Source organism: Vulpes lagopus, chromosome 2 (genome assembly GCF_018345385.1).
Source record: "Vulpes lagopus strain Blue_001 chromosome 2, ASM1834538v1, whole genome shotgun sequence".
Taxonomy (NCBI): Eukaryota; Metazoa; Chordata; class Mammalia; order Carnivora; family Canidae; genus Vulpes; species Vulpes lagopus.
In genome coordinates, this window is record NC_054825.1 from 128,702,689 (window position 1) to 128,717,650 (window position 14,962).

A 14,962-nucleotide genomic window follows, 5' to 3' on the forward strand; every position below is an offset into this window, starting at 1 on the left:
CACATTGCCAAACAAAAAAGATTGTTTGTAATTTGGCTATAATAAAATAATGTTTCCTGTCTCTTGTACCAAAAAGGTCTTCAGTTTAGTGTCCCCAAATATCTAAACAGACCTCATCTAGGACCATATGAACTATATAAGCTCATTAATTTGTTTCTTCAGTTTCTGTATTTAGGGCACAGACTTCAGAGCTAGACCCTCTGAATCAAATCCTACAACCTGTAGCTTTGCTGTTTACTAGCAGTTACTTCCTTTGGGCTTTTACATAATCTTACTTTCGGCATTTACATAATCTCTCTGTGCCTCTCTAAACTGAGGATAATGATAGTACCTATTTCATAAGGTTGCTTAGAAGATTAAATTATCCAGTGTGCATAAAGCATTTAATATATTTTCAAGAGCCTAGTAAGTGTATGTATAAGCTATTACTATGTTTCTAAAATGGAATATTAATAAGTTTCACATAGATATGCCTTTAAACTTTTTTTTTCTCAGGAAGTTACCTTTTAATTAAATTACTATATATGGAAAAGCATTTTGTCATTTAGTTTAGAACTATACTTTGAAAAATATCAATGAATTATTCATTTTTTATCCAGTATTTTATTGTTTGCCAGGCATGCATTAAATTCTTGGAGACAGGGAATTTATATACTAGTGGAGGAAGCAATAACTGAGTGAACAAATAATTACTGATGTGGTACGAGCTGTGGAGCTGTGGAGGAATCAGCAGAAAGCAGTGAAGTCGGGTTGGTGGAACAGATGAGGGCCTGGACAGGATGGTGGGCAGTGGAGAAGCAGCATAGGAAATGAGAGCATGTACCACAGCTAAGTTTTTGCAGAACTTCAGAGACTCCAGGAAGGGGCTGGGACCTTTTCTACAGGGAGTCAGGACTTCTTTCTCAGGAAGCTTTTGAAGTTGGGAATAGGTTTTAAGCAGGAGTGTGCTGGGTGTGATTTACATTTGGGAAAGTCATTTTTGTGGACTGTAGAAAAGAACTGGAGAGGGTCAGGGGGGACCAGGTAGAAGACTCTAGGGAAGAAATGGATGGGATGGGATGGGATGGCATCAGTGGGGTTGGAAAGAAGTGGGTGAAGTTAGATGAAATCACATTTATTTTGGAAGTAGAATTGACAGGTGTCAGTGATGGCTTGGATGACTGAGGGCAACAAGAGGAAAGGGGGGAATCAGGGAGAAGGCCTAGGTTTTTGGCTACTATGTGCTATTCGGCAGGATGCATATATTCCCTCTATGATTAAACCTTTTTTTCCCTCATTGTCCTTTTTAAGACTACATTTTTTGTACTATTTAAAAATTTCCACCTGCCTGGTCTAGAGTTTTTTGTACTGCAACCAAATTGTATGATCTCCTTAAATATTTTGGTTTTCTTCTTTAGTAATGAAACCCCCTTTGTTGATATTTTTGGCACTTGATTGAGACCATCTTATCTGTTGATGATTGCTGCCGAAGGTTTAAACTCAACATTTGCTGAGCTGTCATTTGAAATCAAATAGCTGAGTATCATCCCTGGCCCAAGAAAGTATGAGACCTTGTAAAAGCCTATGGGGTTGAGAGGCAGACTTCTCTTCTCTGCCTGGTGTGCTTCTTATGGGTGAAGGTGGCGAGAAGCTGGGATGGTGATGGGTCACTCAGGGTTATTTAGCCAGCTCTGCCTAAGGCACATGCTCACTGTACAACTGCACAACTCCATGGTTCTTTTTAACATATACTGCAGGTGGGGTAAATCAAGTTTATGGGCTATTTTCTGTCACTTAGGACTAGTACACTACTTCAATAATTGCAGCTTGTCATATTATACTAAAATATGATTTCTTCTTGTGAATGAATTGAGGTCAAGCAAATATACTAGTCTTTAATTAAATCGATTGCTCAAATCAATGCATGTGAAATGAATTATTTTACTTTTTCCTAAAAACGAAGAGAGATTGGGAAGAAATTTCAGTAGGCAGTAATGCATAGAGATTTTCTTTAACACCTAAATGAGAAGCCAGAAATGCGTATAAAACATGAAAACTTGGGGATCCCTGGGTGGCGCAGCGGTTTGGCGCCTGCCTTTGGCCCAGGGCGCGATCCTGGAGACCCGGGATCGAATCCCACATCAGGCTCCCGGTGCATGGAGCCTGCTTCTCCCTCCGCCTGTGTCTCTGCCTCTCTCTCTCTCTCTCTGTGACTATCATAAATAAAAAAAAAAAAAAAACATGAAAACTTCAAAAATATTTTTTAGACACAACTATTACTAAACACCCATGGATGTTTTTGATTTCCCATTACATTAAAATACTCAAATGAACTTCATATCCAGAACATTTAAAAATAGTTCAATCTTAAAAAGAAGATATAAAATATTATCAGCTGTGCTTTTTGTGCATCATTAGCATGTGTCTGTGAAGGTATAATGACTTCTAGTGTGATATTACTCTGATAAAAAGTTCAGATGGTGAAAACTATAGCTGTAGCTGGGTGACATGTTTTAAAATAATTCAAAGATGACTCCATAGAAGGCATGTTCTTTTAGTCCCTGTATTCCCCCTGTCACTCATCAGTGGAATATGAAGCCGCCAATAAAAATACATTTAAAAATGTTTCCCCTTTTCTTCTAGATTTGATGTGTACTCATGTTTCCTTCAGTGCTTGGTAGGCCACTGTGAGGGTCCATCACCTTTTCTCTTTTTCCAAGATGGCTCAAGATTCCGTAGACTTTTCTTCTCATTATCAGTTTTGGATGCAGAAGCTTTCTCTGTGGGAACATGCCTCTACTTCGGAAACCCAGCAAGATACCTGCCTTCACCTGCCTCGATTTCAGGAGTTCCTGAGGCAGATGTATGAAGTCTTGAAAGAACTGGTGAGTGGTGGACCAATATAATGAATTTCTACCACATTTAACAAAGCCTGAATGTTATTTAGGGTCAGGATTTGCGGTATTCACCTGATGTATTGATCGATTAGAAAGACAAATTAGTTGTAGGTAATACAGACAGGGGGCAGTTTCCTGACCTCTGATTTCTTATGATTTCAGTCTTTCTTTTTAACTTAGTTACATTGTTATATGAAACATTGTTATTATTGACACTTGCTTTGGGGTAATAATTGGGATTCTTTTAAAAGCATTTGCAACTTTTAAATACTGAAGAGTTTTACGAAATGCTTACCCTTTCTTTTTCTTTCTGAAGAAAAGGCGGGAAGTGGAGAGGAGGGACAGAGTGTGAGAGAGTAAGAATCTTAAGTAGGCTCCATGCACAGGGGCAGAGCCCGATGCTGGGCTTGACCTCACAACCCTGAGATAATGACTTGAACTGAAATCAAGAGTTGGACAGTTAACCAACTGAGCCACCCAGGCACCCCAGTGCTTACCTTTTCTTTAACATTATCTCAAATAAGTTCTACCAAAAGATGACAAATAGTAAGATCTCTTCTTAGGAATATTTTAAGTGGTCTTTTCTGGTGAATATTAAGATTTTGAGTATCTTCACTATTGTATAAATGTATTGTGTTCAAAATTTGATATATTTTAATTTTGACATGATTTCTCATTTTTACTGTGATAGATATTTTTATGAATTAATGTGCTTTCATATTATGAAAATAATCTTTGTTTTATACTTTCTGATTTCAAAATGAAAAGCGAAATTTTCATTTAACATGGGTGTTCTTGTGTTACATTTTAATTCTTAATCAAAGAAGCAAGTCAGAAATTTGAAGAATTGTTCATGTGGATGATACGAGTTCTTATGTCTTTAGCAACTAGAAGGAAAGATAGAGCCTGTATAAGCAACCAATACTACCTTTTAGGGGGGATCCCTGGGTGGCCCAGCGGTTTGGCGCCTGCCTTTGGCCCAGGGCGCGATCCCTGGAGACCCGGGATCGAATCCCACATCGGGCTCCCGGTGCATGGAACCTGCTTCTCCCTCTGCCTATGTCTCTGCCTTTCTCTCTCTCTCTCTGTGACTATCATAAATAAATTTAAAAAAACTTAAAAAAAAATACTACCTTTTAAAATTGTTTTTCCATAATAGTACTTCTGCAACTTGGCTTTCAATTAGTCCCAGAAAGTCTAGGACTGGCCTTGATGCTAAGACAGATGTGAAGAATTGATTGGTACAGCAGCTTACATCTCAGCTTATGTACATATTACCCCATTTAGGTCTTATTTTTTTTTTTTTTTTCAAAACAAATTCTTTTCAATTCTGAGTTTTCTCTTTTTCTGTGGCATTTTGCCCTGTTAACTCTCCTTAAAACTCCCGACCCTTGTTGTTAAATCTTTTTTTTTAAAATTTTTTAAATTTATTTATGATAGTCATCACACAGAGAGAGAGAGGCAGAGACACAGGCAGAGGGAGAAGCAGGCTCCATGCACCAGGAGCCCGACGTGGGATTCGATCCCGGGTCTCCAGGATCAGGCCCTGGGCCGAAGGCAGGCGCCAAACCGCTGTGCCACCCAGGGATCCCCTTAGGTCTTATTTTTTACCTTTCTTGAATGATAAAGGTAAGTGGGCCAGTTTACAACAGCATGTCAATTTTTAATCTTAAGCTGTTTTCTATTTAGTTGCTCTTTTTTTGTCTCAGGTTTTAGGTTCTTGTAGAGTAAGTATGATGTCATTTAGCATGTAGTAACTGAAATAGTAATAAACCGATATGTATCTTTATGCCTTGGATGCTTTTATTTCTTTTTACAAGTTCCAGAGTTCTTGTTCTCTCAAACCTTCTTTGAAGTAGCCCCAGTAAAGCTGAGTTAGGAACCTCTCTTATGTTAGAGTAAAAAACCAAGATGAAGATATAGGATTATATAATTATTAATCACCCACAGTATTTTGTTCACTCTTATGCATTATTTTTAAACAAATTAGCCTTTCCTAAGTATGAGTAAAATAAAGGTAATTTTATAACAAGATTGATTTTACATTAATGTGCTATGCATCTTAGTTTTGGTGCTGTGGTTTAAGAAAGAAGTAAGGTGGTTACTTGTTAAATTTTATTTAAATTTCCTACTTTTCTGAATTACATACTAAATATTCAAACTCCTTCAACATGAAGTGTCAGTTCAGCATTTCTAAGTTGTGTCGTGTCCTTTTATTGACCAAAACATAATTTTCTTTTACAGAATTCAAGTACAATCATCGAAAGATTCCCCACAATTGGTCAACTGTTGGCAAAAACTTGCTGGAATCCTTTTATCTTAGCATTTGGTAAGAATCTGTCCTCTTAGGCAGCCCCCATGGTACAGCGGTTTAGCGCCGCCTGCAGCCTAGGGCATGACCCTGGAAACCCTGGATGGAGTCCCACGTCAGGCCTTTTGCATGGTGCCTGTTCTCCCTCTGCCTGTGTCTCTGCCTCTCTCTCTCTCTCTCTCTCTCTCTCTCTGTCTCTATGAATAAATAAATAATCTTAAAAAAAAAATCTGTCCTCTCAAAATACAAACTTCTGATAATTTTAATCTTGCATTGTCCAACAGAATACAGAGCTTCAAATTATAAATTTTGTCCCATTGCTTTTTTTTTTTTTTAAGATTTTATTTATTTATTCATTGACACAGAGAGAGAGGCAGAGACACAGGCAGAGGGAGAAGCAGGCTCCATGCAGGGAGCCTGATGTGGGACTTGATCCCAGGTCTCCAGGATCACACCCCAGGCTGCAGGGGGCGCCAAACCGCTGCGCCACCTGGGCATCCCTGTCCCATTGCTTATAAAACTATTAAGATATATTTATTGTTGCATTGGAAACATAACATCCTTTTCTCGTTGATACATATTCGTATAATCACATATATACACACACACCTACACACATGCAGATCTGTAAGAAAATAGAACTTGTATTGAAGTGTAGACTCTTCCAGATGATTATCATAATCTTATTTTTAATTCAGTGTAAAATGGTTATAATAATGAATTATTCCTTGTTTCACAATTTCATATTAACGCAAATGCTACTCTTTTCCATGTGTAAAATAATTCTTCAGTGCCTGAATCCTCCCATGGCCCTGACATTATTTAGGAGTGATATTGTGGTTTTACCTAAGGTGAAGAAGAACTTGGGGACACTCTGGGGGGAGGTGTTCCTTTCCTGACATCCTACCTACCTGTCTAGCATCATTTCCTGTGTAATCTTCTAAACCACACCACACACATGGTAGCCAGGTCAAATTACTAACAGTGTCTTGAAGGTACATGACATCAGGGCTTGTGATGTGTGATTCCTTTGCCTGGAGCTCTAGTCTCATCTGTCCTCATATAGTTTCTTTGAAGCAGTTTTGCTGGGGCTGAGTTAGGAACTTCTCCTAGTAGTCTCCATAGCTGATTGCCTCTCCCTTAATTATAACACTACACTGTTTTGTAATTGTTGGTTTACCTATCTGATGTCCTGGAGAACTGAATGCCTTTCAAGAGTAGGAACTGTGGTTTTATTTCTTTTGGTTATCCTAGGGCCTAGCATAGAGTAGCATAGAGTAGAGCAGACACATCTGAAGGTGTACAGTTGAGGTTTATTGCCTTGATTTGGCTATATTTTTCACTATGTAATATTTACTTGAAGATCGTTTGCTGGATAGGTAATTTTGGATGAGAGCAAGGAAATCACTTTCCCCATAATGTAAAATTGATAAAAGCCAGGATCCCACCCATCTAAATGATATGTCTGGATCACAGTCATGGTTGAAGTGGTCCAGTTCTGGCTTTAACACCGGTCAGCCTCATATGAATGTATATATTCACTGGACAGATATTTATTAAGTTTGGTTTTTGTTTTTGTTTTTTTAATATTCAAGGCCTTGGAAAACATGGCTACAATTTCTCCACTGGAAGTATCCAGTCATAGAGAAAAGACATCTTTGCAGATTAGCCTGACTCAGAAATGGTTTGTGTTACAGAATTCTAAACAAGGAGCTGAGAAATAAAGGAGAGTTTCACAGGGGAGGTTGAGCTGGGGCCAACTCTTAGGGGACAGTAGATGAGACCAGACTTTCTGAGACAAGCCACCAGATTCTCACTAGGTTTGATTCCCTTTTTGTAAAAGCAAGCGGCTGGACTGATTTATACCTATGGCCTTAAACTTGTGTCTATCTGTGATCTTTCCTTAGCACCTATCCCTATTACATTGGCCCCCTCTGAAAACCAGAAACCAATCCTTCATCTCTTTTTGTTTTCAGTGCATATGTTATGTTTTGAACTGCCTGTTAAATTTCAGCTTCCTGTTTGAAGTGTGCCTTGGGTTCTGAGCTTATAGTGGAGACTAATGGGCAGTAGAACTCTTATGATGAATCAAGTCTTGCCTGTGTTGCTACTGTTGGTTTGCTAGTTGGGCACATTTATTCAGGAAAGGATCTTTTCTTAGGGTTTTATAATATCAAAATAACTTTTTAAATACAGGAAAGGTGACAGTTTCCATCAAAGAAAAAGTAAATCTCTCATAATGTTAAGTGAGAATCAGTTCAAAATAAGGATAATACAGAAAGAGGAAGGATTTGGAAATGAAAAGGCACCACTAAGAACAGAGAAAAACCAGATAATGGAAAAGGTGGGAACACCTTTTATTGAGGGGTATTCTCTGCATATACTTACTGCTTTTACCTACTTGGAATTCTGGCCAATTGTTTTACCTTTGCCCTCTTGATTGAGCACAACAGCTATAACCTCACTATTTGCTATTTATTGCTGTGTAAAACTTTGCCCCCAAACGTGGCAGCTTAAAATAATAAATACTTATTGTCTTAAAAAATGCTGCCTTTACACTTTTAGATTATGGATTATAGAATTTTAAAAGGATTTTAAAGAATTAATTTAGCTTTCATTTGGAATTTTAGCTCAGGATACCCCCCAAAAAAATATTAGGTGGCAAATATGTGGTGGTATATTCTTTTCCCCTTTTCCCTTCCATTCATTTTATTTATTTATCTATCTATTTATTTATTGATTTAAAGGATTTTATTTATTTATTCATGAGACAGAGAGAGAGAGAGAGAGAGAGGCAGAGGCACAGGCAGAGGGAGAAGCAGGCTCCATGCAGGGAGCCAGACGTGGGACTCCATCCTGGGTCTCCAGGATCAGGCCCTGGGCTGAAGGCTGCGCTAAACCGCTGAGCCATCCGGGCTGCTCTCCATTCATTTTTAGAATCCAAATTTGCAGGAAGATCTGCTGGCAGTGACTGCTTGTATGATGAATCCCAGGCATTTTTCCATCTCTCTTAACTGCCCTGCTGGATGTCCACTCTGAATGTAGGGGCCTCTGGGGAGGATCCTGACAGATGCCTTCTCCCCTGCAGTGTTTGTTGGTGGCACTCATGAATAACAAGTGATGGCTTGCATCTGTAAATCCCTAAAGCAAAGTGAGCTCATTAGCAATACATTTCAGTGCATTTCAGTACATTGACTCTGGGCAAAGGAAGGCACCTCCTAAAAGGTTGGTGAACATTTCTTGGGCTGCTCGCTCTCTCTTGTTTTCTGTTTTTTTTTAATTTTTTTTTTAGAGAAAAACTTTTTAAATGATATACTTGTTGAACTAAATGTGCAGATTCACTGAACATATGGGGAAAATTTATATCTTATATCTTGTTTTAGATTTAAGTTCCATAAAATAACATTTTCTTTCTTTTTCTCTTCCTCCTCCTCTCTTTTAGAGGTGTCTGATTTTTGGAAGTGCTCCCCATTGGGTTGCATTTTTTCTAACTGGGGAGGCTGCTTGCATAGTAAGCATATCACTGGATGTGTCTGACACTCTGTGACATGAAGATAATTATAATTTCTAATACTTAAAGCATAGGAAGTACAACAGTCAGATTTTTATTCAGTGGCATTGACTCAACCTGAAGAATCCTAGGGACCTTCAGAGGTTAAATGACAGGATTCTTGAAGTAAACCTATAATAAGCAAGCTGGTGATATATTTGAGCTTATAAAAACTAGGGAAAAATCAATATCTCACAAAGTAACTCCTGATAAAGTTTGTTCAGAGATGTTATTTAGGGAACTTCAGAGATGTTATTTAGGGAACTTAAACTTATGATGCTTATGGGGAAAAAGTGGGTCTAATAAACAATTACTATTACTGTTCTTTGGTGTGTGGTTGAAAATGCAGAGGTAGCTTACTGCAGTTTGTATTTTCCTTATTTCTTGTTACTGTAGCCCTTAGAAATGTTTGAAACTGCCTTTGGCTCAGTTTTTGAGACTGCAGAAGATGAGAGGGTAAAGGGTATCAGATGATTCTGCAGAGGTTTGATTCCAGGTGCTGGTCTTCCTTAGCTGCCACCGATGGCCTTTGGAAGAGGGCTACATTTGCTTGGCTCTAGTGTATGTACTGACATTTTCAGTTTTAGGCAGCATTTGTTTCTCAGTTGTGTTGTTAAATCTCCAACTGGAATGGACTCAGTTACCAAACGAGGAAAAAGAAAAGGGCTCACTGAGTAGATATTCTTGCCAAGTATAAGATTTCAAGTTCAGCATTTTCATCACATATTTGGTAAAGTTTTAAATTTTAGAGGAAAGAATGAGGAACATGTAAGAGGCATCTATTTTATCCAGATCATTTTGGATAAATTTTAAAACAATAAATTTTAAAATGATCCTTTATTAAATTTGTTTCTAACAAATGAGGATGTTTTGGGAAATTAGAAAATTAAGAGATTAAGACAAATATATACTGTTGCCTGTAACAGTTATATTGCTTTAAAAAGGTTGAAATTACTAACAGTTTGAAATATGCTTTAAGAGAACTGATCTTGTGAAAAGTGCAGTTCTTTTAGTTATTTCTGTTACTCTCTTTGGCTTTCAAAATTGTTGCTCTATCAGAAAGGGAATTGACCACACAAGGGCTAAGCATAAGTGATCCTGAAACCACAAGAAAAACCCACGAAGTTAAGTTTCACACATGGTTCTGTGAACTTAGTAGGTTGAGATTTTCCTAAACTATAATAACATATATTTCCTTTAAATACAGTGTTTAAAAATTTTTTATGCTGATTATCTTTTCTATTTGACAAAACCTCCTTATTTTAGTTTTCCTTTTTGCAGATGAAAGCCAAAAAATTCTAATATGGTGCTTATGTTGTCTAATTAATAAAGAACCACAGAATTCTGAAGAATCTAAACTTAACTCCTGGACCAGGGTAAGAATAAATCTTGTCGTGCACTGCTTTGCATTGAATTGATTGTTTAAAGGTGCTCCTTTGATAGTCCAGTTCTATGATGTTTTAGAAACTTTTTCAGAAATATAGTTTTCACTGTTCCATTATCTTGCTGGATGTTTCACGAGGTTTCATTCTTGCCTAATTGTGAATTCCAGAATGTAGCGGTGTTTAGGGTGAATTTCTCATGCCTGGAAGGCCTAATTGTTAGGTTTTTTCCAAAATGAATGGCGGAGAGAGAAAAAAAAACGGCAGAGCCAGGCAGTAGGTTCGAGAGTGCATTAATGGGGAGCGCTCCCGGGAGAGGCTCCGTGACTCGGAGAGATGGCCCGAGTCAGGGAAGTCGCGCTGGGGTTGGGGAGTCTGGGGTTTTTTAAGCCTTATTGGTTCCGGTCCGGATACGGGTGGGTCCCTTGCCAAAATAGGCAAGGGCACATCATGTCCCTAGGTGGTTGTACAGACGATTGGAGGGTGGGGATAGTACAGACGATGGGGATAGTACAGACGATGGGGGGTGGTCCCTGGCTGGAAAGTCCTGGCTGGAAAGTTTGGGTTTTCCGTCTAGGCTTCGATTTACCGGAGATGACTTGGTGGTCATGGCTCCTCTGGCGGGAAGATCAGCCATTTTGACCCAATTTGAGATGTCTGCCATTTTGGGTGCCCCTGTCTCTCAGCCAGCCCAACTAATGCTGTATGATTTTGTAAAGTTACTTTCAGGTAATTAAAAGAATGTTCTGTCTTTCCTCCTAGCAATTGCTATCCTTCAAAAAAATATTTCTCTTGGGGTACATGGGTGGTTCAGTGGTTGAGCATCTGCCTTTGGCTCTGGTGTGATCCTGGTCCTGGGATGAAGTCCCACCTCAGGTTCCCTGCAGGGAACCTGCTTCTCCCTCTGCCTGTATCTCTGCCTCTCTCTCTCTCTCATAAATAAAATAAAATCTTAAAAAAAAAAAAAAGTTATTTCTCCCTATCAGCCTTGTTTAAAAACTTACATAATTCCTGTCTGAGTACTTTTCTGCCTCTCTAAAACCTAATCTGTAGTAAAATGAAAATTCAGAAGTGCCCTGGGAGCTGCTGTCTTTATTTTATATCCTGAAGTTGCTCTCCAAGCCAGGATGCTCAGACTAGCACCGGTGCTTGTTGGCTAGTGCTGCTCACACCATCAAATTTGTTACTTGCCTGTGTTAGTCCACAGAACCCATAGCCTACTGCATTCCCCATCTGTTTCTGCTTTCTCTCGAAGAGCAGGCACAAGTTGGTGAATATTATAAGGCTGGGCTGTGGCTGCCTTCACCACCAGCAAATTGCTTATTCTTTTCCCATACCCCACACTGTCCTACTGTAATAACCTCAAGGACTCGCTAATGCTTGTCAGACTCCACTTAGTATGCATATAGTTCAGATTAGCTGCTTAGTATTATGAACTCACACACTCAGAGTAATGCATACAGTGTTGTCTGTCAGTCTGACCAGTGATATCATTCCATTCATTGCTTTCTACTATGCCTTTGTTTTAAACAAAATTGCTGACAGGACTGACAAAGACAATGTTTGTATTTTTCCATTAGATTAAAATAATTGAAGGGACAGTAGAAATGAAAAGGATTGGGTGGGGGAAGGAAAGGGTGCAAACTTTAACTAGAAGGTGAATTACTGTAAAGAGCTACAGAAAGGAACTGATAAGTAGAATTAGGAAAGAAAAGACATAAAAAAAACAAGCCTATAGAAATAGAATAACATATAGTTTTTAATTTTTTAAATTATGCTTTTGTTGAGTATTTGATGTTTTAATGATTACTTAGAATATATTTTTGTATTGGCTAGTTCATTAAGTCCTGAAATAGGCCATCTAATAAAGTGTTTTGGGGGTCTTTAGGTTAACCTTCTTCATTTAAACTCATGACTTTATTAGCCTATTTAAAAATTTCTAGCCTTGCATTTTATTCTGTGGACTTCCCTTATTTAAAACTGTGTCCTGGGGATCCCTGGGTGGCTCAGTGGTTTGGCGCCTGCCTTTGGCCCAGGGCGCGATCCTGGAGTCCCGGGATCGAGTCCTGTGTCAGGCTCCCGGCATGGAGCCTGCTTCTCCCTCCTCCTGTATCTCTGCCTCTCTTTCTCTCTATGTCTATCATAAATAAATTAATAAATCTTTAAAAAAAAATACTGTGTCCCTTTATCAATAGGTACACATATAGCACAGGAAGGTTAACTTAAAATCTTAATTCCTGCCATTAGGGAATTCACAGACTGGTAACCAGAGCTATGTATAGGTGTGATGGTGACACAGAGAACACTTGCTTAGACTTGGGAGTCTGTAGATGTGTTCTGCAGGAGGTAATATATCAGCTGAGTTTTGAAGGGTGACTAGGAGAACAGGCATAGAGCTTTAGGAAGGATAATTCTCTCAGCAGAAAAAGCATGTGCAAAGATGGTGGTGAGAAAGCCAGTATTGTACTCAGGGAACTGCAGGTACTTAGAAAATGCTTGAGATTGGGATTTTGTACAGCTAGTGATGAAGCATGAAAACATAAGTATAATTATATGAAGTTTTTTTAAAAATTTTTATTTATTTATGATAGTCACACACACACAGAGAGAGAGAGAGAGAGAGAGGCAGAGACACACAGGTAGAGGGAGAAGCAGGCTCCATGCACCGAGAGCCCGACGTGGGATTTGATCCCGGGTCTCCAGGATTGTGCCCTGGGCCAAAGGCAGGTGCCAAACCACTGCGCCACCCAGGGATCCCTTATATGAAGTTTTTATTTTATTTTGAAGGTAGTGGGGAAACTAAAGTTTTTTTTTTAAAGATTTATTTATTTTTGATAGACATAAAGAGAGAGAGGCAGAGACACAGGAGGAGGGAGAAGCAGGCTCCATGCTGGGAGCCCGACGCAGGACTCGATCCCGGGACTCCAGGATCACGCCCTGGGCCAAAGGCAGGCGCCAAACCGCTGAGCCACCCAGGGATCCCCGGAAACTAAAGTATTTTAAACAGAGAAATTATCTGGCCAGGTGTGAATTTTAGAAACATAACGCAAAAGGAAGTTGATTTGGAAGGGAGCTGGGATAGTCCTTTGGCAGCTATTGTAGTGATGAAGGGGTGAAATCATGTAGCCCTGAATGAAATAGAGAAGAGGGGCCAGATTTATACAAATAAGGTAAATATTCAAAAGATGTAATGGCAGGTTACGTATTAATGTACTTAGGTATAGGTGGAGTTGAAATGCTATTCTCAGAAGAGTGAGCTGATTTACACACGAGAGCTCACTGTGCTCAGGGCTTGGGGCAGTGGAACCTTGGGGGAGGGGGAGGTTGCCCAGAGAGGGCACCTGGCATGGGGAAAGGAAAGGGCCTCAGGACAACCTTGGGAGACACTGGCATTTAAAAACAAGGGAGTCAGGGCATCTGGATGGCTCGGTGGTTGAGAGTCTTCCTTTGGCTCAGGTCATGATCCTGGGGTCATGAGATCAAGTTCTGCATCAGGCTCCTCGCAGGAAGTCTGCTTCTCCCTGTGCCTATGTCTCTGTCTCTCTCTGTGGCTCTCATAAATTAAAAAAATGAAGATCTTAAACAACAACAACAACAAAATACCAGGGAGTCAAAGGTGTAGAAGGAGAAGACCAGCAGCATTTCAAGAACGAGGGTTGTGCACACCTACTACTATAGTGCAGCACTACCCAACACAAATAAAATATATTCTACATAGATAATTTAAGTTTTCCAGTAGCTGCTTTAAGAGACAAAAAGACGTAAATTAAGTTTTTAAAAGATTTTATTTATTAGAGAGCGGGAGAGAGCATAAGCAGGGGGACGGGCAGAAGGAGAAGCAGGTTCTCTGCTGAGCCGGGAGGCCCACAAGAGGCTCAGTCCTAGTACTGGGAGATCATGACCTGAGCCGAAGGCAGATGCTTAGCTGACTAAGCCATGGAGGCGCCCCAGAAATAAGTGAAATTAATTTTAGTAATTTTTATGTAATACACTATATCCAAAATACTATCATTTCAACATATAATCAATAGAAAAATTATTAGTGAGATTATTTTATAATCTCTATTCATCCTAATTCATTGAAATCCAGTGTGTGTGTGTTATGCTTAAATTTTGCGTCTATGTGTTACATCTTAATTCAGATGCTAAATTTTCACTGGAAGTTCTTACTCTGTTTTTTCAATTTCATAAAATTTACTCTTGAAAAAGTAGGTTCACATACCCAAATTATTCCAGAGAAATTTATAACTGAACCAAGTGTCAGTTTTTAAATTTAAATTTTATTAAAATTTTAAAAATTAAAAAATTCCTTCCTTCATCATACTCAGTACATTTGCCATGCTCAGTAGCCCCATGTGGCTGGTGGTCACTGTATTTTGGACAGGGCAGCTGTCAGGCATAAAGATAAGGATCAGAAAGGAGTGCTTGGACTTAAGACACTAGGAGGAATGACCTTGGTGAGAATAGGATGAGTGGGAAGTGCAAGAAGTAGCCAGATTGCTACACTGAGGAATGTGATTGAAACAGTCTGAGTCAAAAAATAAGAATTTCCTCCGTAAATTCTAAAATTCAGTAAAAATTCAGATTAGTAGATTGAGTTGTAGGAGTTGTAATTTTGGAACAGAGATGAAATAAAAATTCTGTTTGCTGGCCATATGTTAGTCTATGTTAACATGTTGGAAATACATTAATATATGTATTTGTTTTTGTTTTTGAGGTTTTACTGGTAACCTCAAATGTCCCATCACATAACTGAGAAGTGGCTATTTTTACAGTTTGGAACTTACTGAAGTCACAGGATTCTTTCATGTCTTTTTGGAATACTTGGTTCTTGAAAAGCTTA

The 14,962-nt window shown here is 39.0% G+C and overlaps 1 protein-coding gene across 6 annotated transcripts in view; it reads left to right on the forward strand.

Annotated features, from left to right (window-relative positions):
* Positions 1-14,962, forward strand: part of FANCC (FA complementation group C) — a 272,119-nt gene that overhangs the window by 86,853 nt on the left and 170,304 nt on the right. For 5 of the 6 annotated variants that reach the window (XM_041735278.1, XM_041735303.1, XM_041735305.1 and 2 more), the window contains exons 2-4: positions 2,623-2,864; positions 5,121-5,205; positions 10,019-10,113. In XM_041735278.1, coding sequence (XP_041591212.1) covers positions 2,700-2,864; positions 5,121-5,205; positions 10,019-10,113 — 345 coding nt within the window. In that variant the 5' untranslated portion in view covers positions 2,623-2,699. The remainder of the gene's footprint in view (positions 1-2,622; positions 2,865-5,120; positions 5,206-10,018; positions 10,114-14,962) is intronic. The other variant, XM_041735299.1, reaches the window with a different exon arrangement.